We start from the raw sequence: 26,472 nt of genomic DNA, 5'->3' as shown, positions 1-26,472 counted from the left end.
GTCCTATAATGCTGCGACAGAGAAACAGCCTGATGTTTAGTGCACAAAGCAGTAACACATAAAAAGCTACATAAACCTGGTATCAGCAGAGAGTAACGTCCGCATGTTTATACCACACAGTGAGCGCCCATAGAACAAAGTGGGAAGAAGTAGGGTGGAATTTTGTTTTGTTTTCACTCCCCCCCCCCCCCCCCCCCAAAAAAAAAAAAGTTTTACAATGCATTATATGTTCCCCTGAAGTGGTGCCATTAAAATACAACTGGTCCCACAACAATAAGCTGTAATATGGCCGGATGCACCGCAGTAAATGCTGTTTTTGTAACCTGCTATGGAAAAGCGCTTCTTCCTGCACATGAGTGGAAATGAATTGCGATTTCCGCTCACAGAGTAAAAATCTCAGCAATGTTTCATTTTTGCGCGGACGGCTTCCAATGAAGTCGATGGAGGCCGTCCGACCCGTTGTACCATGCACTCAAAAACGCTGCTCGAAATCGAGGTAAAAGTGACACGATTTCCGAACGCATGCCTGAGAGTGGCCTAAAGGTACAAACTAGACCAGTCACTAAAGGGTTAAAATCAGCTATCAGGTATTTATCATCTTGGCTGTGTTAATAGCGAGAAACAAGTGTAATCTGTTCCTTGTGGCTGTGGGTATTCGGGATGTTTTTCATTCAAGTATACTTGACCCTTTAGTATTTTTTACCTATATTTGCTTATCTTGGTCAAAATCCTTACCAATACTGTTTATAGACACATTGGGTTGTATCACTGCTAGTGATGATCGAGCATACTCGCTAAGGGCAATTGCTCGAGCATTGCCTTTAGCGAGTACCTGCCCGCTCGAGAGAAAAGGTTTGGGTGCCGGCGGCGGGCAGGGAGCTGCGGGGGAGATCAGGGAGGAACGGAAGGGAGATCTCTCTCTCCCTCTCTCCCCCTCGCTCCCCCCTGCCAACTGACGCTACTCACCGCTCCCCCGCACCGGCAACCGAACTTTTTGTCTCGAGCGGGCAGGTACTCGCTACCTTAGCGAGTATGCTCGCTCATCACTAATCACTGCTGTTTTAGATTATTACATTTTTTAATCTGCTGATGAACTGTGCTTTTATTTCCATTGGGAAGCACGCCGGGCCATTTGATTGTAATGGGGCATCTGATTTCTGGCTTTCATTGATGAGATACGTGCCTAGATGTATGGATAATAATATCATGCCGTCTTGCCTGTGAGGCATATTTATGATATTTGATACATTGTCATTGGCCCTTATAAATTGTTATATGGGAATACTACCTAGGGACTGACTAGGGCATTCCAGGCTAGAGTTCGGTGGGGGCCTTCCTACTTTGTCCTGATGGCAGCTGTCGGAAAGAAGAGGGATCAAGCGGGTTGAAAGTCAACATTTCTGATCCTTCCTTTCTGGCAGAGATGCTTTGTTTTATGTAGGAATAGATGAACAAGGTGTGATACCCCCGAATTTAGTGGTTGGCCCAGATTTCATGGTAAATCTAAGAGTGTGATACGCCTATATAGAGAATACGAAATGTGTGCCATCCCATGGGGTAGGACTTGATAGCAACAAAAAGTTGCAGCTTTTACTTGATGGAATTGGCCATTGACTTCATAAGGAGGTATGAGAAGCTGTCGCCATGTATCTGTGGTCTTTGTGAAGGCTTTCTGAGTCTAAAAGAGGAGATTGTGACACCAATCCAATGGTGATTTAGTGATTTTATGTATGAGTTTGGGATGACCTCTATGTCTTCATATCATCCTTGTACTTGCCAAACAAGGTGACATCTATAAGAAAGAACCCCAGTGGGATTTAGATCCATTGGCTAATGTATGTCTAGTTCAAAATGTACACGATGAACGTAGAAGTTGGCTTGAGCATAGATTCCCAAGGTGAAAACAAAGGCAAGGGCATGCTTAATTCCAGCATACCCAATCTTTCTCCTAAAATCAGCCGTTGGGAAAGAGTCAAGTCACCATCACACATTAGATGGTTAGCCAGGCCCATCGGTATCAGGGAGTTCAGCTGACATCCATCTAAAATGCATGGTCATCTTAAAGGAGTTATCCGGGACTATAGGCATTTTTTTCCCGTTGATGACCTATCCTCGGGTTAGGTCAGCAAAAAATGATCGGTGGCGATCTGCTGCTTGGATTCCCTGCTGATCAGCTGAATCCCAGTGCTGCTGTAAGTATGGACAGTGCAGGAAACAGATTGTGCTGTCTGTAGTGCAACAGCCCAGTTCGATATTGTAGGCACAGCTCCCATTGAATTCAGTGGGAGCTGTGCCTGCAGTACCAAACAGACAGTGCCATCTACTTCTAGCGCTGACCACATTGATAGCAGCATCGGAGATCCTGAGTGCTGAACCTGCACTGATCATCTATTGTTGATCCATCCTGAGGAAAGTTCATCAATATAATATTTAAAAAAAAGTCCAAATTGTCCTGGAAACCCCTTTTTAATGTGTTCAGGCGTGTTACCATAAGCATGGGCAAAATACCAAATACTGAAGCCACTTGATAGATCACACCAGGAATCGGTTTGACTTTTTTATGAAGTCAGTCAAAAAGGATTTCAGTAAAAATTACCACCAAAACGTTAGCTGCCAGTAGGAAATTTCTACTCTTACCAGATTTCCCCAAAATAAGACCCTGTCTTCTATTAATTTTTGCCCCAAAAGAGGCACTGGGTCTTATCCTCGGAGGATGTCTTATTATACTTACCTAGCTGACGCCGTCCAGGTCCCTCTTGCTGGTCTCTGGAGCTCCAGCACACTTGCTTGCAGTCCTTAGCCGCTGACAGAAGATCGCTTGCTGCTAATGGGGTTCATAAACCCCCGTCTCCAGTAAGCTCTGGCTGTGATTGGTTCTCGAGCACCGCAGCTCAGCGAATCAATACAGCGCTTGAAGAACCAATCAAAGCCATCGCCTTGGTTCATTAATTGGCTCAGCCGCGGCGCTTGAGAACCAGTTAGAGCCATTGCTTGCTGGAGGCGGGATTTACGGACACCTTTACCAGCAAGCGATCTTCTGTTGACGGCTGAGGACTGCAATCAAGTGCGCCGGTGCTCCGGAGACCAGCGGGAGGGACCCCGATGGTGCCTGGGTAGGTAACGTATTTTTTAAAAATGTATTCGTAGCTAGGGCTTATTTTCAGGACATGTATTTCAACCCCAACTGACAATCATGGTAGGGCTTATTTTAAGGGTAGGTTTTATTTTCAGGGAAACAGTATTTGTGGTCATCAGTGAAGTTCAAGGGTCAAAAACGATCACTCATGCTATCTTTAGCCGGTGAAGTTCAACTTGTTGCTTTCCTGTAGTTCCCAGCTAGTCTGACACAGCATGCCAGGAGTTGTAACTTTGCAACAGCTGATGCTGGTGATTGGCTGGAGGGGTTACGTGTTGTCGACATAGTGGCATCTCTGCAATCATGGGTAGGAGAACCGGAGTGGCGGCGCTGGATCTAATAAGTAAGTAATGCTTATTTTAGTGCTTTATGCAGTTTGCCACCATTGTCTGGTTTTGGATTGAAAATGGATAATCCCTATAAGCTATGTTACAAACATTATCCGAGAGGTGAGCTTTAAATGAAATGCTTGAGGCACTAGGAAAAACTTCATTGGTGGCCTCCGAGTTGACTCTGTTCTTCTCTGTCACCCATGGATCATCATGTAACCAGAACATACTGTATTGCTTTGCATCCAGCACTTCTCCTACAGCCCTAACCCCTTGGCTCTTGGCATCGTTTGTTAACCCATTACTCACGCATTTGTGTTTACATTAATAAAATAACCTTTTTATGCAGAATTTTGTATTAGAATTTGATAATTGGCTTAACTGACTCGCATGGACAAAAGTCGTAACATGAATACAGTAATACATGTGATAGAGCGTTAATAGCATATCCCCTAAAATGGGTAAAAAAAAAAGGAAATAGAAGTCCTTCAATTGTCTTCTTCTGTCAAGTTCAGTTCCGTTCAGCAATTTTTTAGCCATCTTCATAATCTGTCTAGTTACTTTCCACATGACTTAACTTTTGCGTTAGTCACCATCACATCAGTTGGGGAAGGAAAGAAAATGGAAATTTTGGTCTTCTCCCATGTAAAGAAAGATCCACACTCCTCTAAGACCCAACTTCTTTATTAGTGAAATTGAGAAGCCGTTCATTAACGCGTTTCACACCATTAGAGTCCTAAGTACAAGAGGCACATCTACAATCAACCTGGACTTCCTTACAGTTTGAGTAAGAGGAAACCATTTAAACAGTCTTCCCCTACAACCATAAGGACACCCCCCACCCCTGCTCTATTTGGCTCCAAAGTAAAAAAAAAATATATAGGGGCCACCAAATGATGATTTCCAAAGAGTTAGGGTTATCCTTTTGGTGTTTAAAAGGTAAAGAAAAAGATGCATCAAGTGCCCCATTAGTTATGTCTGTTTCTAGAAAGCTGTGGAGGCCATGAATATGGCCAACACGGAGTCCTACACTTCTTGTCACCCAGTTTTCTTAGCCTCTTCAATTTCCACCTAATCATATGGCAACTGGGGCATATATGGTTACTTAAAGGCATTTTAGCTGATAACCCATTTGTGATCATATAGACATCATGGACAGGAGTTCTCTACTTGGGGACCCCCTCTATAAGCCTTGTGTTAAGGCAGCAGGAATGCAGTCCTAAGCTCTCACTCACGACCTGAAGGTTGTGAGTACTATCCCCGCATGGTTCAGGTAGCCTGCTCAAGGTTGACTCAGCCTTCCATCCTTCCGAGATCGGTATAATAAGTACCCAGCTTGTGTGGGTAATAAATAAATTACTTAAAAGCGCTGTGGAATAAATTGGCAATACAAATAACAAGATTTATTTCATTTTTATTTTATAAGCCACTGTTAAGGGAACGTTAAGGATCAGGGGCTCCCGCTCTTGGATATGAAAATCACCACCATGCAATACTACTTTTTTCCACTAGTGGTCAACTTCCTTCCTGCCACAGATGATATCTGGGGGTTGTAAAAGCTATCACCTGATTACCAGGCCCACTTCATTCAAAAAAACGGTTGATTGTGTGAAACGACCCCTAAAAGATCTTTTATTACTCTGACAACCCCTTTAACTCGGCAAAGTTGCCATTGACTGTTCAGAAGTCTCGAAAAGCTTCTCAAAAACCAAAATGGTTAAGTAAAATGTACCGTGACTTGATGAAAGAGGACATTTTAAGGACTTCAAGGGGTCGTCCAGTCCGGGTCCAGTGGCGAGGGCACCTTCACTTCCAGCCTGGTACCAACACATGGTTATGTAGTATGGAGTCTGCCTTCCCTCTTTCATTCAATGATATGATCACAGGGGGTTAGCTATTTGGCTCATGTCAATAACTAAGCCAGCCCCCTTCGCTGTCTCTCTATTGGCTACGACAAAAAAAGGGGTTTGACTTAGTTATTTAAATGAGCCAAATATCTGCCCCTTGTAAAGACTTTACTGACAGTGAAAGGGGGGGGAAGATTCCTTACCACTTGACCCTTTGTTGGAACATAGCCTTAAATAGTGGTGCTGACACAGCTGGACCCGGACTAGATAGGGTAAGTACTTTCCTCCCTGGATAACCCCTTTAAACTTACTGTTCTTTTTTTTTGGGTGGGGAGGGAGGGGATAATGCTCTTTAACGCTGCTTTGTTATCAGTAACTTTTAAAATCATCATGGTGATAGCCCTTAAAATGAAGTGTCAGCATAAACAAATAGATCAATATTAATGCCATTGGGCAATGATGGTGTCCTTGTTTGTATAATATTCATAGTGAATTAGAAAATTTTATTGGATGCCACATTTAATCAATGAAACAAACAAAAAATTTCCAAAAACAAAAACCAACTTTCATTGCAGTGGACCGGAGTTCGAAAAGACGACAAGTGAAGCCTTTGGCAACCTCCCTTCTTGAAGCTTTGGATTATGATAGCTCAGATGACAGTGATTTTAAAGTTGGAGATGCCTCAGGTATTTTTCAAAATTTTTTTTCTAAAACCTGTACATTACGCTGTTTGGTAAAGATTCGTATTATGAAGATTTTCCGATTTACCATGTTTTGCAAAAATTTGTTATGTCTTAAAAGACCAATTTTCGATTTGTTTGTTATAAGTCAGCTGGTTACAAGGGCATTTACCCTTAGGGCTTGTAACCTCGTAGACCCTACACTGTGGCAATGCTGGCACTGTATATACCCGGGCTATCATTTCTTGCCTAAGCTTTTCATTTGTGCCTAATTATAAAGTTGAACTTAGATATGTTTGCTGCTGTGCTTTGTAATATAGCATGCTGTGTGATGTGTTTATATGACTTAGAGCCTAAGATGAATGTTTTTGACAAGGGTTGTCTAAATAATCCAAAAAAGTGAGTGTGAAGGTGAAACGGAACCCCACTGATTCCTAACTCAAAAGGATAGCGGGCATCTATACAGTAACTCCCAGAAGACTTTAACAATGGTCGGAGATTCCTCACTCTAAGGCCGCCTGCACACGACAGAGCCGGATTCCGGCTGCGGAATTACGCATAGAATCTGGCTCTGCCTCCGTTCAGTGACCCCGTGTACCTCTTTTTTTTTTCTTCTTTCTCTGCACTGCGGATGTCCCGGCCGGTTTTGTTTTGCCACGGCGTCACTAGGCGGTGGTACGGCTCCCGCGACCCTTCCGTAATGCCAATTACGGAAGGCCCGCGGATCGGGCAGCTTCCATTGACTCCGGAGTCCAGGTTAAAGTAGAGCATGCTGTGATTTTATTTTCGGCGGCACATTGTGTCCGTAAGTAAAATCCACTTGCGTACGTGGAGCAGAGAAATCTCTACGCACATCTATGGGCAAATTGAGCAGCGGATCGCCCATGCCGGTGACTAGCGTGGGTCTGCAATTTGATTTGCCCTGTGAGCAGGCAGCCTTACTGTCTAACACAATTTTTCTACAAATTTTCCATTTATATCACTGGTAATATATCTCTTATGCAAGAAAAGGTGGCATTGAAGTTGACTGGTGCTTCGGTAGAAGCATGCTCACGGAGCTTGAGTTACTGACCTCTGACCAATGTTAAACTTGTTTGGGGCATTGACTAAGATCCATTTTGATCCTTACTGAAAAGCATATATATTCTGATGTGTCAGTGACCGATGATGCATAAAGGTGGACTTTCCACTAAATGTACAAATCCCCAACTTCTACTTGACCTCCAGTGCTGGCGGACATCTATATGTCTACATCTGTCCTCAGTATGCCCTAGGAACTCTGCAGTTTTGTCAACCAAAGTATCACACTTTCCTCTACTGTCTTTTCGTTTTTGGAGAAATCTTCCTCAGGATAAGTCATCGGTATAAGATCGGTGAGTCTGTTGCTCAAGATCCCCACGTTTAGCGGTCACATAGCCTGAGAGTAGCTCAGTTGCATTCAAGTGAATGAGGTTGAGCTTGTATCAGGCGTTGACATAATGAAATGTTCACTCGCTTGTTCCCCAAGCTAATTGGTGGAGTTCTCGATAGGCAGACTTCCACTGATCTAATATTGATGACCTATCTTGAGCACAGGTCGTCAATATCTTAGCCCAGGAAGACCCCTTTTAAAGGGTATTATTCCATTTTATAAAATGATGGGACCAGTTAATCAATGGGGGTCCAACTACAGGACCACCAATGATCCAGAGAATTAAGGAGCCCCCTAATAATGTGTATACGGTATACGATAATAGGGTTCTATGCATAGGGGTTGTCATGGGGAAGCAACCTTTTCATACTAATCCATATTATTAATTGAAAGCCCTTTATGGGATTAAGAAAAAAATAGTAATTAAAATTAAGCATTTAAAGAAATAGTAAAAATTACATAAAACCATTTTTTAATTAGCATCCATTTTATACTAAAAACATATGTACACTAACATAAACTCCACATACTGTATTTTGTATCCCCATATCTGTACAACATGTATTTCAAATACAGAGATTCCCACTTAAGACGTTTTTCATGGGACCAAGCAAATTAAACTTCTTAAAAGGGTTCTGTCATTAGAAAAAAAATCACTACTTACCTATTCCTCCCCCATCAGTTTCCTTACCGCATCTTCTCCTCCCTGATCTTCTCCTGGCTCCTCCTGTCGCCCGGGTCACGTCAACCTCCGGCCGGATCCTCTTTTTCCTATGACGTTCCGTACATTCTCGTCAGTCTCCTTCCTTACGGGTTCATTGTTGAAATGGAAATTTTTGAATATTTTACAAGGGTTTCGTTTGTTTTTGTTATATTTGGAGCAAATAGAACCCTTGTCAAAGAGACACCAAAGTGGTGTCCTTTTCACTAATGCGAGGGAATGGTTCTGTATGGAGGTTCCATAACAGTGCTGTTTTCAACAACTGTGACGGAACCGCCAGACCTAATCGCACAGCGTGGTAAAAAACGCGGCGTGATTCTCCCGAATAATGGCATGTCAGAAATTTTGACCAGTGAGGAGACCAGGTGCTGGAACCCTTAGGCTGGGTTCACACGGAACGGAATTGCCCTGGAATTTTCGTGCGGCAATTCCACCTGCAGCTCCTAATCCCGGGATTAGCCAGCCATGTGGACAACATTTTGCAAAAATCTCGTCCACACGGGGCGGCCAATCTGTCGTAGCAAAGCCGGGCGGAAACGGGCATGCAGTGCAGAATTCAATTCCGTGGCATGTCAATTTTTTTTTTCCGTTGCGGCATCACTCCTCTTTACGAGGAGAGAAAGCCGCAATAGAATACTGGCGGCTGAACCGCTGCAAAACCTACGGCAAAATGCTGATTGGACCACTTCCATTGGCTTCAAGGGAAGCCGTCCATGTGGGATCCACAGCAAAATGGAGCAAGCTGCGACTTGTTTTCTGGACTGAAAGGTCTGCAAAACAAATCTGCATGCTTTAATGCATTTGCGGACGCTCATGTATCCCTAGCGGCAGCTTGATTTGTGGATCTTCCACGCGGGTCACACAAATCAAATTCACCTGTAGACATGGGGCCTTACTAATTCGCTGAGACAAAGGGGTAGAAGTAGTCGACTTTGCTCAGCTGATCCTCAGAGACACAAGCAAAGTACCCTGTTTCCCTGAAAATAAGACATACCCTGAAAATAAGACACAGCATGATTTTTCTGGCTTTTTGAGGATGCTTAAAATATAAGCTCTACTCCAAAATTTAGCCCTGCTAACAGTTAATTAAAGTCAATTTAAATAGTGTCCAGGAAGCTATACATGTAAAAAAGTTAAACCTTTTTGAACAAAAATTAATATAAGACACTGTCTTATTTTGGGGAAACACGGTAGTTATGGATTCAATAAAAATAAAATAGTCTGTGCATTGCAGAAGCAGTTGTCAGAGGGCCAGCTGAACAAACCCCATTATAGCCGGAGAGGAATATCACTCAGCTGAGCTCTTCTGGTCTTTCTTTTTAGCAAGTTATGGGGATCTCAACACCCGGATCACTACCGATTAAAACTTAGGCGTTCTAGGAAATAAGTACCCTTTATATGCTGGTCCATGCTGTCATAACTATCCACCTGTAATGTAGTTGGGTTGGGATAGCCTTCTTTTTTTTAATTCTAAGTAATCTTCCTGAGAACCCCTAATTAAAGGGGTTGTCTGGCCACACAGGGTAAAAATTTTTATAATGCTGCTGCTTTCCTTTCAGTAAGGATAGTAACAGACAGCATACAGGGGCTCAAACCGGCAGGCAGATCAGCTGCAATGTCAGTTTCTTACCTTAGATTCTGATCTTCACTGCAGCTTTCAAAGATGGCGCCTCTGTGCTGCCTTCCCACAATGCTCTGCGCTCTCCCTCTTCTGTGTGCGCGCTCCCGATGGTAGTAAGAGACATGAAAAGGCAGGATTTCCCTCAGCTCACGTCCTAGCCCCGCCCACGACACGCCCACCTCTATTGAACTGCTCTACAGTCTCTCCCCGCCCAGGCCCCGCCCCCTGCTAAAGTAAAGTAAAACATTTCCCCACACACACATGCCCTCATAGTGCCCCTCTCACAATGACCCCCCCCCCCCCCACACACACTTCTGTCAGTCGGGTCCCTGCACACACACACACACATCACTGCACACCCCCCCCCCCCCCTGCACACATCCATCCATCTCTCCCTCTCCACACCCCCCCCCCCCTTCCCCCGGGACTTCTGACAGCCGGTCTCCAGACACCACGAACACACACACACATCACTGCACCCCCCCTCCCCCTGCACACATCCATCCATCCATCTCTCCCTCTCCACCCCCCCCCCCCTTCCCCCGGGACTTCTGACAGCCGGTCTCCAGACACCACGAACACACACACACATCACTGCACCCCCCCCCCCTGCACACATCCATCCATCCATCTCTCCCTCTCCACCCCCCCCCCTTCCCCCGGGACTTCTGACAGCCGGTCTCCAGACACCACGAACACACACACACATCACTGCACCCCCCCCCCCTGCACACATCCATCCATCTCTCCCTCTCCACCCCCCCCCCCCCCCCGCGAGAGCCCGCCCCTCCACTCATTCTTACCTTGGAGATGAAGAGCCAGCAGCCACGCCTCCCCTGAGCTTCCCAGCGGCTGAAGTTCTTCTGCACATGCGCAGAGCTGTGCTGGAGAAGCTTGTCCCCGTCGTTCCGACAAGAAGAGGAGAAGAGACTTGTCGGAACCCATGGCAACCGAGGAGCAACACGGGGGGGCAATCCAAAAGGTAAGTGAATAACTTCTGTTTGCCTAATTTACAATGCACAATGTATATTACAAAGTGCATTGTATTGGGCAAACAGAAGTAATGAGACCTAATGTTTATGGCCGGACAACCCCTTTAAGTATCTTGGCTAGACTAAGCTTTTTTTAAACCGACCACCAAGACCTTCGACAATGAAACGCATCAGTAAAACACCTATGTGTGTTGCATTTCTTTATATGGATACCATTGTATTGACTTGTCATTTACTTGTCGGACATTCTGTATGTGTTTCTATTTCTAGATTCTGAAGGCAGCGTCATTGGTAGCGACGATGGGTCAAAAGACAGTGGTGAATGTTCTGGCACTGACTCGGAAGACGACCTGAAAGACGACGATATGTCAACAGTTGGTCCTGAAGGAGAAGTAGAAAGGAAAGCCCCTGAAGGAAATGGGGCAGCCACAGGTTACCGAATACATGAAGACAAAACTACAGATGAGCAGCCCGGTAAAGATGAGCTAAAGAAAGATGAGACTGACAAACCCCAGAAGAAGAAAGAAAGACCCGCAGAGGTTGATGTCACTATTGACGACCAAGCCAATGAACCCAAGAAGTGGAATCTCCGAAGAAACCGTCCGTTGCTGGACTTAATTACCATGGAAGAGCTAAATGCGATGGATGATTATGACAGCGAAGATGACAACGATTGGAGACCCACAAGCGGCAAGAAAAAAGGAAAATCTTCTACCGGGGAAGGCAGCGAAGGGGAAGATGATGAAGAAGAGGATGGAAGCGAAGAGGAATCAAATCGCCAAACTCGCAATAAAGACGGTAGCTGTAGTTCAAGTGACGACGAAGGAAAGAAGAAAAAAATAAAGATTCCCAGTAGGAACAGCGGTGATGATGAGGAGCTGACGAATGACAGCTTGACACTGTCTCAAAGCAAAAGTAATGAGGTAATTTATAAAGTGTCCTGACAGGTCCATCAAGATGTGAAAACTTATAGTGTGAAGTGCTGTAGAGAAAGCTTTCTTTTATATGATTACCTGTATTTCCTTTTTCGTCTGTCTTTGGAAAGTTTAGATAGCTAAAGGCTTCATCATTCCACCAAAAATGTAAAAAAACAACTAAAATCAGAGTTAAAGGGGTATTTCCATCATAACCATACACAAACTATCCACAGGGTATGTCAGAAACACTTCAGAAGTTCAGGTCCCTTGCCTATTGAGAGAATAGGGTCTTTTGACCTATATGCAATGATTCTGGCTGCCAGACCTCTCCATAAACGTCTACGGCAATTATGGAAGTAGCCAGGCCAGCCAGACGTGGGAACCACCCCTATCCTGTTGATACAACCATAAATGTTTATGATGAGAATATCTCTTTAAAAGGGAAATCCTAAAATTGTCTTTTATCACCTACCCATAGGATAGATGAGAAAAGTTTGATCCTTGGGGGTTTCACCACTGAGCGCCCCAATCATCCAGAGAACAAAGGTGTCCCATATCCCTTCTTTTAGTCACTGCTGCACCCACCCACAGTGACGTAGAGATTGAATGGAGCGGCAGCTGTACATGCTTGGGGCGCCGCTCCATGCACTTCAAAGGGACTGACTGAAATAGCCGAGTACAAGCGCTTGGCTATCTCCAGCAGTCCCATTGAACATGAAGGGAGCGGCATCGCGCATGCATGACTGTCTCTCCATTCAGTTTCCTTCTCACTGTGAGGGTTGCAATGAGGAGGAAAGGGGGACATGGGACCCCAGTTCTCTGGATTGGTGGGGGTCTCAGTGGTGAGATAACCCCCTATCATACTTGATCAACTATCCTGTGGATAGGTAATAAAAGTTGATCTTGGGATAACCCCTTTAAAGAGCGACTGTCGGCTCTTCTGTCTGTTTTAGTAAACGGTTGTATTTGTGTGAAATAACGATTCAAGGGCATCTTTTCTTAGAACTCTGTATTGCGCTGTCCCTCTGTTATTCCTCCTCGAAATGAGTGACTGAATTGACAACTAGGTGTTACCATTCCCCTTGTCAAAGGGGTGTGTCCCTACACAGACTAGCACTGATGGTAAGAACACATCCCCAACTAGAGGTGTAACAGGGACAGCGCTACACAAATTTGAGAAAAGATGCACAAGAATTGTTATTTAATGGGGAGTGCAACGATTTGCGGTGCTAAAATACAGTGAGAGCCGACAGATCCACTTTAAGGAAAGTTTTTAGTTTGCCCTTTTCAGTTAAGTGCTTTGAAAAGTTTCTCAGTCTCCATTTCTGGCAAAGCTTCTTGATTTCCATTGTGGTAACTACTTCAGATCCTTCAGTGGTTGTCGGTCAGCTCTACTAGAATTCTGACCAGCAAGCCTGCCTGGATATGTAATGATATGAGAGTAAGTGATGTGTAAATGCTTAAGTATGGGGGGCAAAATCGCTTTCAGGGGTTTGAAAAACTCTGCGATAAACCCTGTGGGAGTCCAAATACACCCAGCAACATTGAAATGGCAACACTACGAAGGAAAAAGTGAAAAGTTATGCAAATCGAAGAAGTAGAAGGTGTCACCAAGATATGCAAAAGATCAAATTTTCAAGCATCTAGCTCCAATCTATGGCTTTAAAGGCAGATCGAAAGCAAATGTTTTCAGCCACATGAAACCTCAAAGATCGGATAGTCTTGTGGAACGAATGTGAAAGGCATCCTGTTCGTCGAGGTGCTAGTTATCACCACTTGTGGCAGACTGAGAGGGACATAATCCTTGAACTATGAGACTGTGGTTTACCACTCCGGCAGATCGCTGCGCATGTAGGCCAAGATGTCAGCATGTTCAACATTGCATGTCCCAGTGGTTGAGAGAACAACAGAAAACTCAAATGATAGCAATAAGTGCACAAAGGCGAGCCTCTGCACGGACGAATCCCCAGAAGAATGGCGTTTAGTGATCCATTCTGTACTGCCGGTGAAATTGGACATCGTATCCCAATGCTAGGACATCAAACAGTGTCTACACAAATGAAACCGCTTGCACGACTTTGGGTTACGAGCCAGACATCCAGCGACAGGTGTTCCATTGCCTTCACATCACTGCTCTCAAAGGTTGGCATAGTGCAGAGTAAGACTGCAATGGAGGCCGGAATGGAGCGATGATACCGGAGATTGGTCTGGAGAGCTTGTAGGCTACACCATGAAGAAGCCTCCACGAAGGAACAGCACACAGTCCTACTTCCGGGATTTTATGTGTAGGGTGGCATAATGTACGGTAACCGGAGTCTTCTATTCTTTATTCCAGGTAGACTTACAGCTCAACGTTATGTTGATTTGGTCATGGAATCAGTGGAATGGCCATTTCTCCGTAGTGTCCCAGCAGCCATTTCTCAACACAACAGTGCCAGGCTGCATGTTGCTCTGTGAGCAGCCTGTGTGGCCTAACGTGTTACCATCGCCTGGTGTCTCTCCAGGCTTGACTCCCATCAAGCAGATCTGGGACGTCATTGGTTGGCAATTCCAAAAGGGAGTTGCCAACAGCGAATTTTGAGTATTTGTGTGCCCTAGTGCATTCAGCATGGCAATCCATTAATGACCTCATTGATAGCATGCCAAGGCGTTTACGTGCATGAATTTCTGCCCGTGGCGCTCATACTCCATACTGAGTAAATCGAGATGTCTTGAATATTTTTTTTTCATTTTTTTCAGCATTTGCATATCATTAACCTGTCTAACAATCCTGCGATTTCCATAATTCCACGACTTTTCCTTCTTGGTGTTGTAATTTCAATGTTGAGGAATGCAGTATTTATCTTAATGTCATACGGCCTCCCCAGATACAAAGACAAATATATTTGACATGAAGATGACCATCTATATATTTACAAACATCAAGCGAATTCACTGATTGCGTCGGGATCGGCCTACCATTTAGTGTACGTGGGGTTGTCTCGACTATCCCCTGACGTTGGAATGGAAGAAAAGGGAAGGGTTGGGCATACTGGTTTTCAACATGCCCAATCCTTTTGTTGTCAAGGGAAGTAAGATGTAACCAGAGTTGTCTGGTGGTGGCGACTTTGTTCTCTCTACCTATTGAGAATGCATGCAACGCTCGGCAGAGCCTGAAGGCCATGAACATGGGGTAGTCGGGAAAAATACCTTGATCCGCTGACAGCTATTGAAAGTGTATGGCCACCCTGTCATCAGCCATTTCAGGTTGGGAGTTGCCGTCATATCCTTGTCTCCCCCACCTCCATGTCACATAACACCAGCTCTGAGGACCTCTGACTGTTCCTTTAAGGGTGGCGGATCTGGCATATGTGTGATTGAAGCCATAGTTAAAAAGCAAAAACGGGCAACAAAGCGGTGGGAGGGATTGCATGGTTTGGGAGGAGGTGGCTTGTAGTTTAGCTGTGACAGTTCTGTGTAATGTTTACTGTTTAGTGCTACATTATAACACAATTTACATTTTATTTGTTGGATTGTTAATAGGACTCGCTTATTCTGGAGAAAAGTGATAAGTGGTGCTCCCAGAAAATGGATCACATATTAATATGCTGCGTGTGTCTCGGGGACAATAGTGAAGATGCAGATGAAATCATCCAGTGCGATAACTGTGGGATCACCGTACATGAAGGTAACATTCAGAGACTCTCCTGGATTAAATGGGATCTGGGTTGTCAGATGATTTTTTAAAAGTATATCTGCAGATGTGCTAAAGTAGTAAAGTAGTAAAGTAGTGGTACTTATTGGTTTTCTGCCCCGACGATCCAGTGCTGCAGCCCCGCGGTTCTCCCCATCATTGTATAGGAACGGCTACTACCTGTCTGCTGTGGAGAAGCAGCTCTTCTATTCTTCTCCCTGTCTCCTCTGTGTTGTGTTTTTTTTCAGTTAACTTTATTAAAGGGGTTGTCTCGCGGCAGCAAGTGGGGTTCAGCCCTTCTGTATGGCCATATTAATGCACTTTGTAATATACATCGTGCATTAAATATGAGCCATACAGAAGTTATACACTTACCCCCTCCGGTGTTGGCGTCCCCGTCTCCATGGCTCCGACCGAAGCCTTCTTCTGCCGGAATTAGACGCGCTTGTGCTGTCTGCCCTCTTCTGTCCGGCATGCGCAGAAGACCTCTGCAGAGCGAGCACGCCGGAGCCGGACAGAAGAGGGCAGACAGCGCAAGCGCGTCTAATCCAGGGAGAAGGCAGCGTTAGTCGGAGCCATGGAGACGGGGACGCTAGCAACGGAGCAGGTAAGTGAATAACTTCTGTATGGCTCATATTTAATGCACGATGTATATTACAAAGTGCATTAATATGGCCATACAGAAGTACTTAAAACCACTTGCTATCGCGGGACAACCCCTTTAACAATAACATGAGATGATAACAATAACACCTAGCGAGTGATGTGTACGTGTTTTGTTTTTTTTGTTTTTTTTTAAATAACTTTATTAATAAGAACTGTTAAACAAACACACACAACTGTCTGCAGTTAATGTTGTCGTGTTTTTAATAAAGGGAACTGGAAAAAAAACACCCCGCAGAGTTGACATGAGAAGAATATAAAAGCTGCTTCTCCTCAGTCCTTGACAGACATGAGGAGTCGCTGCTGTAGTAATGCTGTAGAATGTCAGCCCCTCAGTAAATGTTTATTCACCTATTAGATGCCTCATCGCTAAATGCTGAGGGTCACATGACTGCTGTCCATTACCGCAGATTGACTAGACCACTCAGCTGTGCAAATAGGGGCCAATATACTGCTTTAAAAAACTATATGAGCAGAATGTAAAATACACGTGTATTAGAAAATGGTATGATTTCCTATTCTATAACTAAATACCGTATATACTCAAGTATTAGCTGAACCGAGTATAAGCCGAGTCAGTACGTTTTACCACAAAAAACTGGGAAAACTTATTGACTCGAGTATATAGTAGGTTAAAAAAAAAACATAATCCTCACCTCCCAGCCGGCGTCTGTGTCCCCCGGCGTGATGGTCTTCCCGGCGGTGCGGCAAGCTGCTTGAGACTTCTTCCCACTGTCATCTTCCTGCTCGGCTTTGAATTCCCCCGCTGCGCTGTGTAAGTAAGCGCTGTGATTGTATCTTGCGCCAGCCAATCACAGCCGTCGCTCAATAAACCAATCACAGCCTTTCAGTGATATTCACTGAATGGCTGTGAATGATTAAGCTCCGGCTGTGATTGGCTGACACTCGATCCAATCACAACACTTAGTTATACAGTACTGACAGCAGGGGAATTCAAAGCCGAGAAGGAAGATGACAGTGGGGAGAAGTCTCAAGCAGCTTGCAGCACCGCCCGGGACACAGACGCCAGCTGGGAGGTGAGTATTGTTTTTTTTCTTTTTTTTTTACCTCAAAAAATGTGCTGAAAAACTCAGTATTGAGTATATATGGTAAGTAAAAACAGTGGCGCGTGGACAACCCCTTTAAGTGGCATTCATATGGGCGAGCGTGATATCGGTCTGAGAAACTCAGACCAATATCTCGATTGTAAAATTGCGATGTTCACTGCAAGCGCGTTGTGATGTGTGAGTAAATCGCAAAGCTGACCATATGATTTTTTTGATGCACATGTATTTTTAGTAGGAAAGATTACAAATCGCACTGATAGGAAACTTGCTGTACATGTGAGTGCGATGCAATTTTATTTTTCTCACCCATTAGAAACAATGAGCGAGATTTCTGCGGACTCGCAGAAAAATAGAACATGCTGGGATTTTTCTATCTCACACCATCATTTCAAGAGAAAAATCACAAATGTAAATAGGCCCATTGAAAATCACAGTGTCTATTTTAGTGCGAGTTTTCTGCATCTTGCAATTCACAAACTTGCGTGAGAAACTCACTCATGTGAATGTAATGGTAATGTTCTTAAATATTAATGTAATTAAGAAAAGCATAGATAACGTTATCTGCCAATGCATAGTCGATGTGGCACTTGCTATTTACCCACTTAACAATTTTGCCTGAGCTGTATTTGGGCTTCGAAAATAGGAATTGATGATTTTGGCCAATTACAGTTCGGGCAGAAGGGGGCATCTATTCTGAATGTTGTAAAACAAGACCAGAAACACAACTCTAGCCACAATCTAGCTGGAGCTACAGCCTTTAGAAGTGAGAACTGCATGTATGGAACTGGCTGCTTTCACTTCCACTTATATACTATGGTGTGTTTTTTTTGTTTTTTTTTTGCTTTTTTAAATTTTTTTACCTTCTAGGCTACTCATATGCAGTATCTAGCGTCTGTGGATATTGTGGCTGGCTTTGTAGTAAAAACCGCTTATCACATTGCAAGTGTAGGGAAACTTGAGGGGCACAGGATTTTATTGACCCATGTGGTCCCAAAGTTTTCTTCTGCCTGGCAATCACACGGGGACAAGTTTTATACCTATCCATCAATCGGGAAGTACAAAAGAGTTACATTGGGGGAAGGATAAATATAAAAATTCAAAGTCTGTATGTTTATATATGGCCCTCATTAGGCTACTTTTAAGATAAGACATCCTAAAGCAATCCCTTTAAGAACCGCTTGGTGGTTTAAAGCTCCATTTACACGCAAGGATTATCACTCAAAATTCTTTCAAACAATGGCTTTTGAGCGCTAATCATTGCATGTAAAGACTTCGATCTTTCACTTTTCGGCTGAACGATGATTTTTAGGTGAGCATAAAAGCCATCGTTCAGCAAGATAGAGATAGCAGGGACCGCACGCTGTGTTCTCCACAGGAGCAACTGATTACATTGTATTAAACTGACAGCCCACAGCAGCCCTTGCGAAGACAATGCAGCTGAGTGCCAAGTCCAGATCACATGTTGTGATTTGCAGACAGCTGTTAGAGGATCATTTACATGCAAATGAAGCTGATAAAGTGCTAATGGGCATTACTGCCATTTAGTACTTTATGCAAAATGTTCGCTAGAACTGTCTATCTTTCAATCGTTTGAAAGATTCTTTGCGTGTAAATGAGCCTTAATTTTAGCAGCTCTGGTCGCCTGAGTAGTAAAAAGGTTAGTATTTGATTTCCTGGTGGTCTAGGGTGATTGCCCGTTGATGGTTTAGGGTGGAAGAGGGGGTTAGTATTTATTTTGTGGTGATCTGCGGTAAAAAAAATTCAAACTTAATTCTCTGGTGACTGAGGTTAAGACTTCTTCCTTGGTGCTCTTGAGTAGAAGAAGAGATTACCATTTGATTCTCCGGGGTCTAGGGTAGAAGATGGGGTTATTTTTTGGTTCCCTGGTTGTTTAGGGTAGAACAGAGAGTTCCCTAGTGCCTGGAGTTACTCTACGCCTCCTTCCTCCATGGTCTTGGGCAGAAGAGGGAATTACTATTTGATTCCCTGGTGGTCTAGGGTATATTTTTGATTTCCTTGTGGTCGAAGGTAATTTCACCTTACTTGGTGGTCTAGAATATACAGTAAGTGGGGGATTAGTTTAGTAGTTCCCTTGTTGCTCGTGAGTGCTGCCCCCTTTCTTAGTGGTTAGTGGCATGAGGGGGTTGGGGTTAATACCGGATGTTTTCCCTTCCTGCAGATGTAGTACAGGTCAATGTGGGACAGAAAGGACTGCGTGGCTATAAGCAGCTGCTTAGCATTTATGTAGTAATGGTATTCTATTACTGAAGCAGGAGGCTCAGGATGAACCTCAGGATAGTGTTGCAGCACATGGGACCTAATGTATATACGGTGCTGTATCGGTGGCTGTAGTCTGCAGGGGCTGCGGGTATACGGCTAACCCCCCCCCTTCCTTCCGCTTTCTTCCTTCAGACTGTACAGCTGTACTCTACAATCAAAGAAACATTATTTAAGTTGCTGCCGGTATCCAGGAGGATCAGTATTGATGATGAAAGCTTCTTCCTTGGCCCGCCACTCAGTCAGGTCTGTTTGTGCCAAGCGGCTGGCTTTGGTATGCCATGGCACAGAGCTCCGACTGCGATGTCAGTACTTTTGACATCTTGATTGCAACGTGTCTGCAGAAGTACGTCTTGTGCATGTTCTCGCCCGCGCCAACGTTCTCCGCTGGTGGGAGATGTTGCTCTATAACGGCATGAAGCTGTGCAGCGCTGCCGTACCGGAGGTCCTACAAGTGTATACAAGAGCTGTACAGCAGCTGACACGTATCTGAGAACTGATCTCATGGGCGTCTCTTAAAGGGAACCTGTCATAAAGTAGGAGCACTGTAAACTAAGTTATGGTGCTTTATAGTTTAGGTCATGTGGAGTCCGGGGGAATGTGTTACATCCATCCCTCGTTCCTGGGGCGCCCCATGACAAAGTCAGGGCACAGACAGCATGACTCTTTGCCGAAAGCTGTGCGCCCGCACTCCCATAGAGGTGAATGGGAATGTGTGTGTGTTTGCACAGCCGTCTGAAAAGTGTCAAAAACTGTCAGAAGATCACATTGTCAAAATATATTTGGCATTGCTGCATTCGTAACAATGGATTTTAATAGTTAACCCCTTAGTGACCACCCCATTGCGCAGAGGTCCGGGAAATTTAAAAACTCGCGGCTAGTATGAGTAGCTGAGAGCAGGGAGCTGTCACCGGGAACAGCTGTATGCAGTTCCATGTCACATGATTGCTGCTATCCAATTGATAACAGTGATCATGTAAAAGTTAAAAAAAAAAAAGTTTAAAAAAGTATAGAAAAAAGTTTGTTACATCTCCCCTCATGGATCATATCCATGAGGGTAGATGAAATTAGGTACCTAAGGCCCCCAGATTTATCCGCGGACCTTACCCCAACCTTTGCGTACGCGACTGTCGCCAAAATGGCGGATGCATGTGCAAAAGTCGCAGATTGTCGGGGTAATTTAAAATCTTCCCACTCCTGGCTACTAAATGTAGTCGAGAGCCTGGAGATCTCATAGGAGTGATTGCCATTATCCAATGGATAATGGTGATCACGTAAAAGTTAAGACAGTTAAAGTTTGATGCTCTATTCGGTTTGGGCCGCGTTGTGCATACGGACAGAAGATTAGGGCCACAAGGGGTATGTTTCTGAACACATGACTAACAGGGGTATGCATTTTGAGGGGAAAGCCTTCATTCATATGTGTGCTGTACAAAAAAAAAGCTGCTAAAAAAAAAATCGTAATTTTTTTTCTTCTGCTTTGCTTACATTCATTCAAAAACTGTGGGGACTAACAAAAAAAAGTAAAAAGTTTTACTAATTATTAAAAAAGTAAAAGATGAAAAAAAAAACACCTTTTGCCATATTTATAATAAAAGAATCTAAATGGTAAAACAAAATACCGTATTTTCCGGCGTATAAGACGACCCCCAACTTTTCCAGTTAAAATATAGTTTGAGATATACAGTGGTGCCTTGGCATGCGAGTTTAATCCGTTCCGAGACGGAGCTCTTAAGGCAAAAAACTTGTATGTCAAAGCACTTTTCACCATTGAAATGCATTGAAACGCCATTAATGCATTCTAATACATTTCAATGGGGAAACTAACTAACTGTCCTGTTACATGCCGGACTAGCTACCTGTAGAAAAAAAAAATCAATACTCCCCTCCAGTGGCGTTCTGCGATGATCTGCGGCGCTGCTGGAGGCTATCGCTCCCTCCTCCACTCCGACAGAGCATTGTATTTTGGATGTGGGGCTTGAATGCCCTGCCTCCAGAAAGCTAATGCTCTGATTGGCTAGCTCATTGGCTGATGCCCCGCTGAGTATTGTTGTTTTTTTCTACAGCGTATTCCTGGCGTATAAGACGACCCCCAGCTTTAAAGAAGATTTTCCTGGGTTAAAAAGTCGTCCTATACCCTGGAAAATACGGTACATATGGCCATGTCTGTAAAAGTCTGATCTATCAAAGTAATGCATTATTTACCCCGCACGGTGAACGCTGTCAGAAAAAAAAAAAAAAGCTCAGAATTTTGCTTTTTTTTGGTCACTCTGTGTCCAAGAAAAAATGTAATAAATGGCAATCAAAAGTTGTATGTATTCAAGAGTGGTACCAACAGAAACCACAGGATGCCCCGCACAAAATGAGCCCCCGCACAGCTATGTCGACGGAAAAATTAAAAAGTTATTGCGTTCAGAAAATATTTTAAAAAATTAAATATCTTTGGAAAAAAAAAGTAGCGCTGCAAAAAAAAAAAAAAAAACTATACAAGTTTGGTTTCGTAGTAATCGTAATGACCCAAAGAATAAAATTATCATTTTTGTTGCAGTGTGTTCACTGTAGAAACGAGATGCACACAAAGATGGCGGAATTTAATTTTTTTCCCATTTCACTCCACTTAGAATTTTGTCAAAAATTTTTTAGTATATTATGTAGTATATTAACTAGTACCATTAAAAAATACAACTCAATACATAAAAAACAAGCCCTCATAAAGCGACGGCGATGGATAAATAAGAGTTACGATTTTTTAAAAGGGGGGCGGAAAAACGGAAAATTGAAAGAAAAGGGGCCGTGTCCTTAAGGGGTTAAAATGCTGTTTATACCGCGTGCTAATTGCCATAAATAAATATAGAACAATAGTGGAATTGCTATTTTTTAAAAAAGTTTTTGGTTTTTACATTAAGCCCCTTCAAAAGATATAAAAAAAAAGTTTCTGGCTGCATTATACCTGTTACCATTGAAAGATATACCTGGTCACGGGAAAAAAATGAGCGCTATGTAGAGAATAGAAAAAAGTGACGCTTCAACTATTTAACCCGGCGATCATGCAATCAATGGACACCCCCTGCCACAGCAGAGCTGCAGGGCATACTAGGGCCATGATGGCGAACCTATGACATGCGTGGCCATTTTCGTTGACACGCAGCCGCATACAGAGAAGTCTGGGGCCGCATGCCAAGAAGGGTGTTTCATCCTCGGCTCCCGCATGGCCAGGTGCAGTAGCCGAGGATAAAACGGTATTCTTGTATTATGTTGCCACCGGTAGTTAGGGGTGGCGACATAATGCAGGAGTTTCACATTCAGTAACGCCCCCAGCTTGTGATTGGCTGGGGGCGTGTGTGGGCTGAGGAGAACCAGCATCGGTGGCATCAGAAGAGGCAGGGGCCGCAGCAGAGGGACCGTCGGTGGCCCGAGAATAGCCTGCGGCCTCAGCAAAGACACATGCAGTGCTGGCGCCACAAGGACAGGGAGCAGCGCCGGCACCAGCAGATGGAGCGCCTGTGGCAGGACTGGACTGGACTGGACAGGGAGCGCAGCCGGTAGGTATACGGCCGCTGGAGGGAGCGCCAGCGGCACTAGAACAGCTGGCAGCGCCTGCGACAGAACAGGGAAGCTGCTAGAGCGAGCGGCAGCGCCGCTAGGACAGGCAGCTACGGCAGGAGAGGGAGGCAGCTGAAGGCAGCGCCAGCACAAGAGCCGCAGCTGGAGAGGTATTATCAGCAGCGTCTGCATGTAATGTTGCATTTCATTTTGCCAGGCCTGGAGGGTTAGGGTGAGGGAATATTTTCCTATTAGGCTTACATAAAATGTAAACCTAACAGGTCAAGTAACCCTCACGCAAAGAGCGTCTAGTTCTGGGACTTCCGGTTAGGCTGCGGAATCTTTGACCTCACTTCCGGCTGGCGGAGCAGGGGAATGCCGTGGGGGACGCTCTCTGGGGGCCCTGTGATCGCCATTACCAGCAACCACCAGCATCATTACTGAGACAAGTGAGGGGGAGGCTGGGAGAGGCGAGGGCCTGTGCTGTGGGTGCCGTTTCCTGCTATTAGAAATAGCGGCTGCCATCTTAATTTACATAAGGAACGCCATCTTATCGCAAATTTATGTTTTTTTTTCTCGAAATGACACACCACTCGAGTTATGCTCGTTTTTCTGGCGAATTTTGACACACCGAGCTCAAAAGGTTGCCCATCACTGCACTAGGGGGATGCTTTCACCAGTAACTGGGGCTCCTATGGGTGGAGAAGTGTGAAACTAAAAAAAAACTGATTACAGTATGATTGTCCTCAAAAGTCTTATATGATAGATGTTAAAATGAATAGTTACCCCAACAATTAGAGAATAAAATAGAAATACAGTAAAAAAAAAACCCGGCCCGACGCCAATCTAAACCCTTGTCGTACCCGCCCTGTAATTCAAGACTATACAAGTTATACATCAAAACATCGGCAGCAAAATCTGAACCCCTTCTGCAGTTTATTTCAGCGTAAATATGCTAGTTTTAAAAATAACTATTAATTTTTGAAAAATCTTTTTTTTCCAGCATTTTGTACACATTGCCCCTAATTTAAAAAAAAAAAAAAAAAAGTGAAAAAAGATATTAAAAATTGGCCCTATATGTCACAAAAAAATGCATAAAAAAGAAGGCAGTGAAATCCATGCGTCCTGAAGGGTAAAAGCAGTCCTGTCCTTGAGGGGTTAAACGCGCCACCTCCCCCAGGAAGCTGTACGTTTATCGTCACTCAGGTAACGGCGTGAATTGATAGATAATTCTGCGCCCATTTTGTGTTCCAAAGAAAGCAATTACAAGAGTAAAATAACAACATCTAATTTCAGGGAGCGGATGAATAAAGAACATTTGTTTGGTGGACAAATTAATATCAAATAGTTCAATTTATGCATTCATGTTTCATTTCTTTTATTGAATGTTAATATTTCCCAATTACTTTCCCTCTTTGTCGGCGGCGTTCTGCGCTTGAGAGGAAAATAAACGCTTTTCAACCTCCAAGCGAAATATGTTTTCATTTAAGGAGAGCCGTGTTCTGTTCACAGAAAAGAAAGCCAAAGAAAATTACTTTTACTAAACCTTTAACATTGGCATTTTTTAAAATTTCAGATGGGAAAATGTTTACACACGGGCTGCGCGGCGCTTAATTTTCGTGTCATCCAATTGAATTTTAAAGGGCATATTGCCAATTTTACATAGAAAACGTATTCTCATAAAACATGGAGTCACTGCGTCCATTCAAACGCAGCCGTCATAAAAGAACATCCAGGGACATCCATAGTTATATAATAGAAGTCCTGCAGTCCCTCACCACTCCCCCACCATTCCTGACCCGCCTTCACCCCATCTCTGCTGGTTTTCACTTCCAGCTTTGAGGGAGCTGGCAATGACCTTACCAACACCAGTGCCAGGTAGCTGCTGAAGCCAGTCACCAGCTCACTTCAGCCAGTGATTGGCTGTAACAGTCACATGACCCGGTGTCTGGACATCATCATCCTGCACCCGGAAATGAAGACAAAGCAGTAGGTATCCATATTGGTAGAACGAGAGACGCAGAAAGGTTTTTCTGTTACTGGTAAAGGCTTAGCAGGTTTATTAAAGGAAAAAAAGCAAATGTCCCCAAATAATCCTTTTAACATGATTAGTGCATTGTGGTACCTTGATTGACAGCATTGTAGTACATTGTAGTTATGTTATGTTATAACACTTTAAATGACAAGTTAACTTTTGCTGTATCTCTTTAGTATTATAGATCCTGTACTGATCCTGACTTACATCCTGTATTATACTCCTGAGCTGCACTCGCTATTCTGCTGGTGGAGTCACTGTGTACATACATTACTTATCCTGTACTGATCCTGACTTACATCCTGTATTATACTCCGGAGCTGCACTCACTATTCTGCTGGTGGAGTCACTGTGTGCATACATTACATTACTTATCCTGTACTGACCCTGAGTTACATCCTGTATTATACTCCAGAGCTGCACTCACTATTCTGCTGGTGGAGTCACTGTGTGCATACTTTACATTACTTATCCTGTACTGATCCTGAGTTACATCCTGTATTATACTCCAGAGCTGCATTCACTATTCTGCTGGTGGAGTCACTGTGTACATACATTACTTATTCTGTACTGATCCTGAGTTACAGCCTGTATTATACTCCAGAGCTGCACTCACTATTCTGCTGGTGGAGTCACTGTGTACATACATTACTTATCCTGTACTGATCCTGAGTTGCATCCTGTATTATACTCCAGAGCTGCACTCACTATTCTGCTGGTGGAGACACTGTATACATACATTACTTATCCTGTACTGATCCTGAGTTACAGCCTGTATTATACTCCAGAGCTGCACTCACTATTCTGCTGTTGGAGTCACTGTGTACAAACATTACATTACTTATCCTGTACTGATCCTGAGTTGCATCCTGTATTATACTCCAGAGCTGCACTCACTATTCTGCTGGTGGAGACACTGTATACATACATTACTTATCCTGTACTGATCCTGAATTACATCCTGTATTATACCCCAGAGCTGCACTCACTATTCTGCTGGTGGAGTCACTGTGTACATACATTACATATCCTGTACTGATCCTCAGTTACATCCTGTATTATACCCCAGAGCTGCACTCACTATTCTGCTGGTGGAGTCACTATGTACATACATTACTGATCCTGAGTTACATCCTGTATTATACTCCAGAGCTGCACTCACTATTCTGCTGCTGGAGTCACTGTGTACATACATTACATTACTTATCCTGTACTGATCCTGACTTACATCCTGTATTATACTCCTGAGCTGCACTCACTATTCTGCTGGTGGAGTCACTGTGTACATACATTACTTATCCTGTACTGATCCTGACTTACATCCTGTATTATACTCCTGAGCTGCACTCACTATTCTGCTGGTGGAGTCACTGTGTGCATACATTACATTACTTATCCTGTACTGACCCTGAGTTACATCCTGTATTATACTCCAGAGCTGCATTCACTATTCTGCTGGTGGAGTCACTGTGTACATACATTACTTATCCTGTACTGATCCTGAGTTACAGCCTGTATTATACTCCAGAGCTGCACTCACTATTCTGCTGGTGGAGTCAC

The 26,472-nt window shown here is 43.9% G+C and overlaps 1 protein-coding gene across 5 annotated transcripts in view; it reads left to right on the top strand.

Moving 5' to 3' along the window:
* PHF14 (PHD finger protein 14) overlaps window positions 1-26,472 on the top strand; it is a 250,852-nt gene that overhangs the window by 10,855 nt on the left and 213,525 nt on the right. For 4 of the 5 annotated variants that reach the window (XR_010787298.1, XM_066584614.1, XM_066584615.1 and 1 more), the window contains exons 2-4: window positions 5,888-5,998; window positions 11,008-11,660; window positions 15,177-15,321. Coding sequence is in view for 4 of the 5 variants with exons in the window: in XM_066584614.1 (XP_066440711.1) it covers window positions 5,888-5,998; window positions 11,008-11,660; window positions 15,177-15,321 (909 nt within the window). In the remaining variant the exon portion in view is untranslated. The remainder of the gene's footprint in view (window positions 1-5,887; window positions 5,999-11,007; window positions 11,661-15,176; window positions 15,322-26,472) is intronic. The other variant, XM_066584616.1, reaches the window with a different exon arrangement.

The sequence above is a fragment of the Eleutherodactylus coqui genome, chromosome 12 (genome assembly GCF_035609145.1).
Source record: "Eleutherodactylus coqui strain aEleCoq1 chromosome 12, aEleCoq1.hap1, whole genome shotgun sequence".
NCBI lineage: Eukaryota > Metazoa > Chordata > Amphibia > Anura > Eleutherodactylidae > Eleutherodactylus > Eleutherodactylus coqui.
The sequence above is the reverse complement of the archived record's forward strand: the minus strand, read 5'-3'. Positions and strand labels throughout refer to the sequence as shown.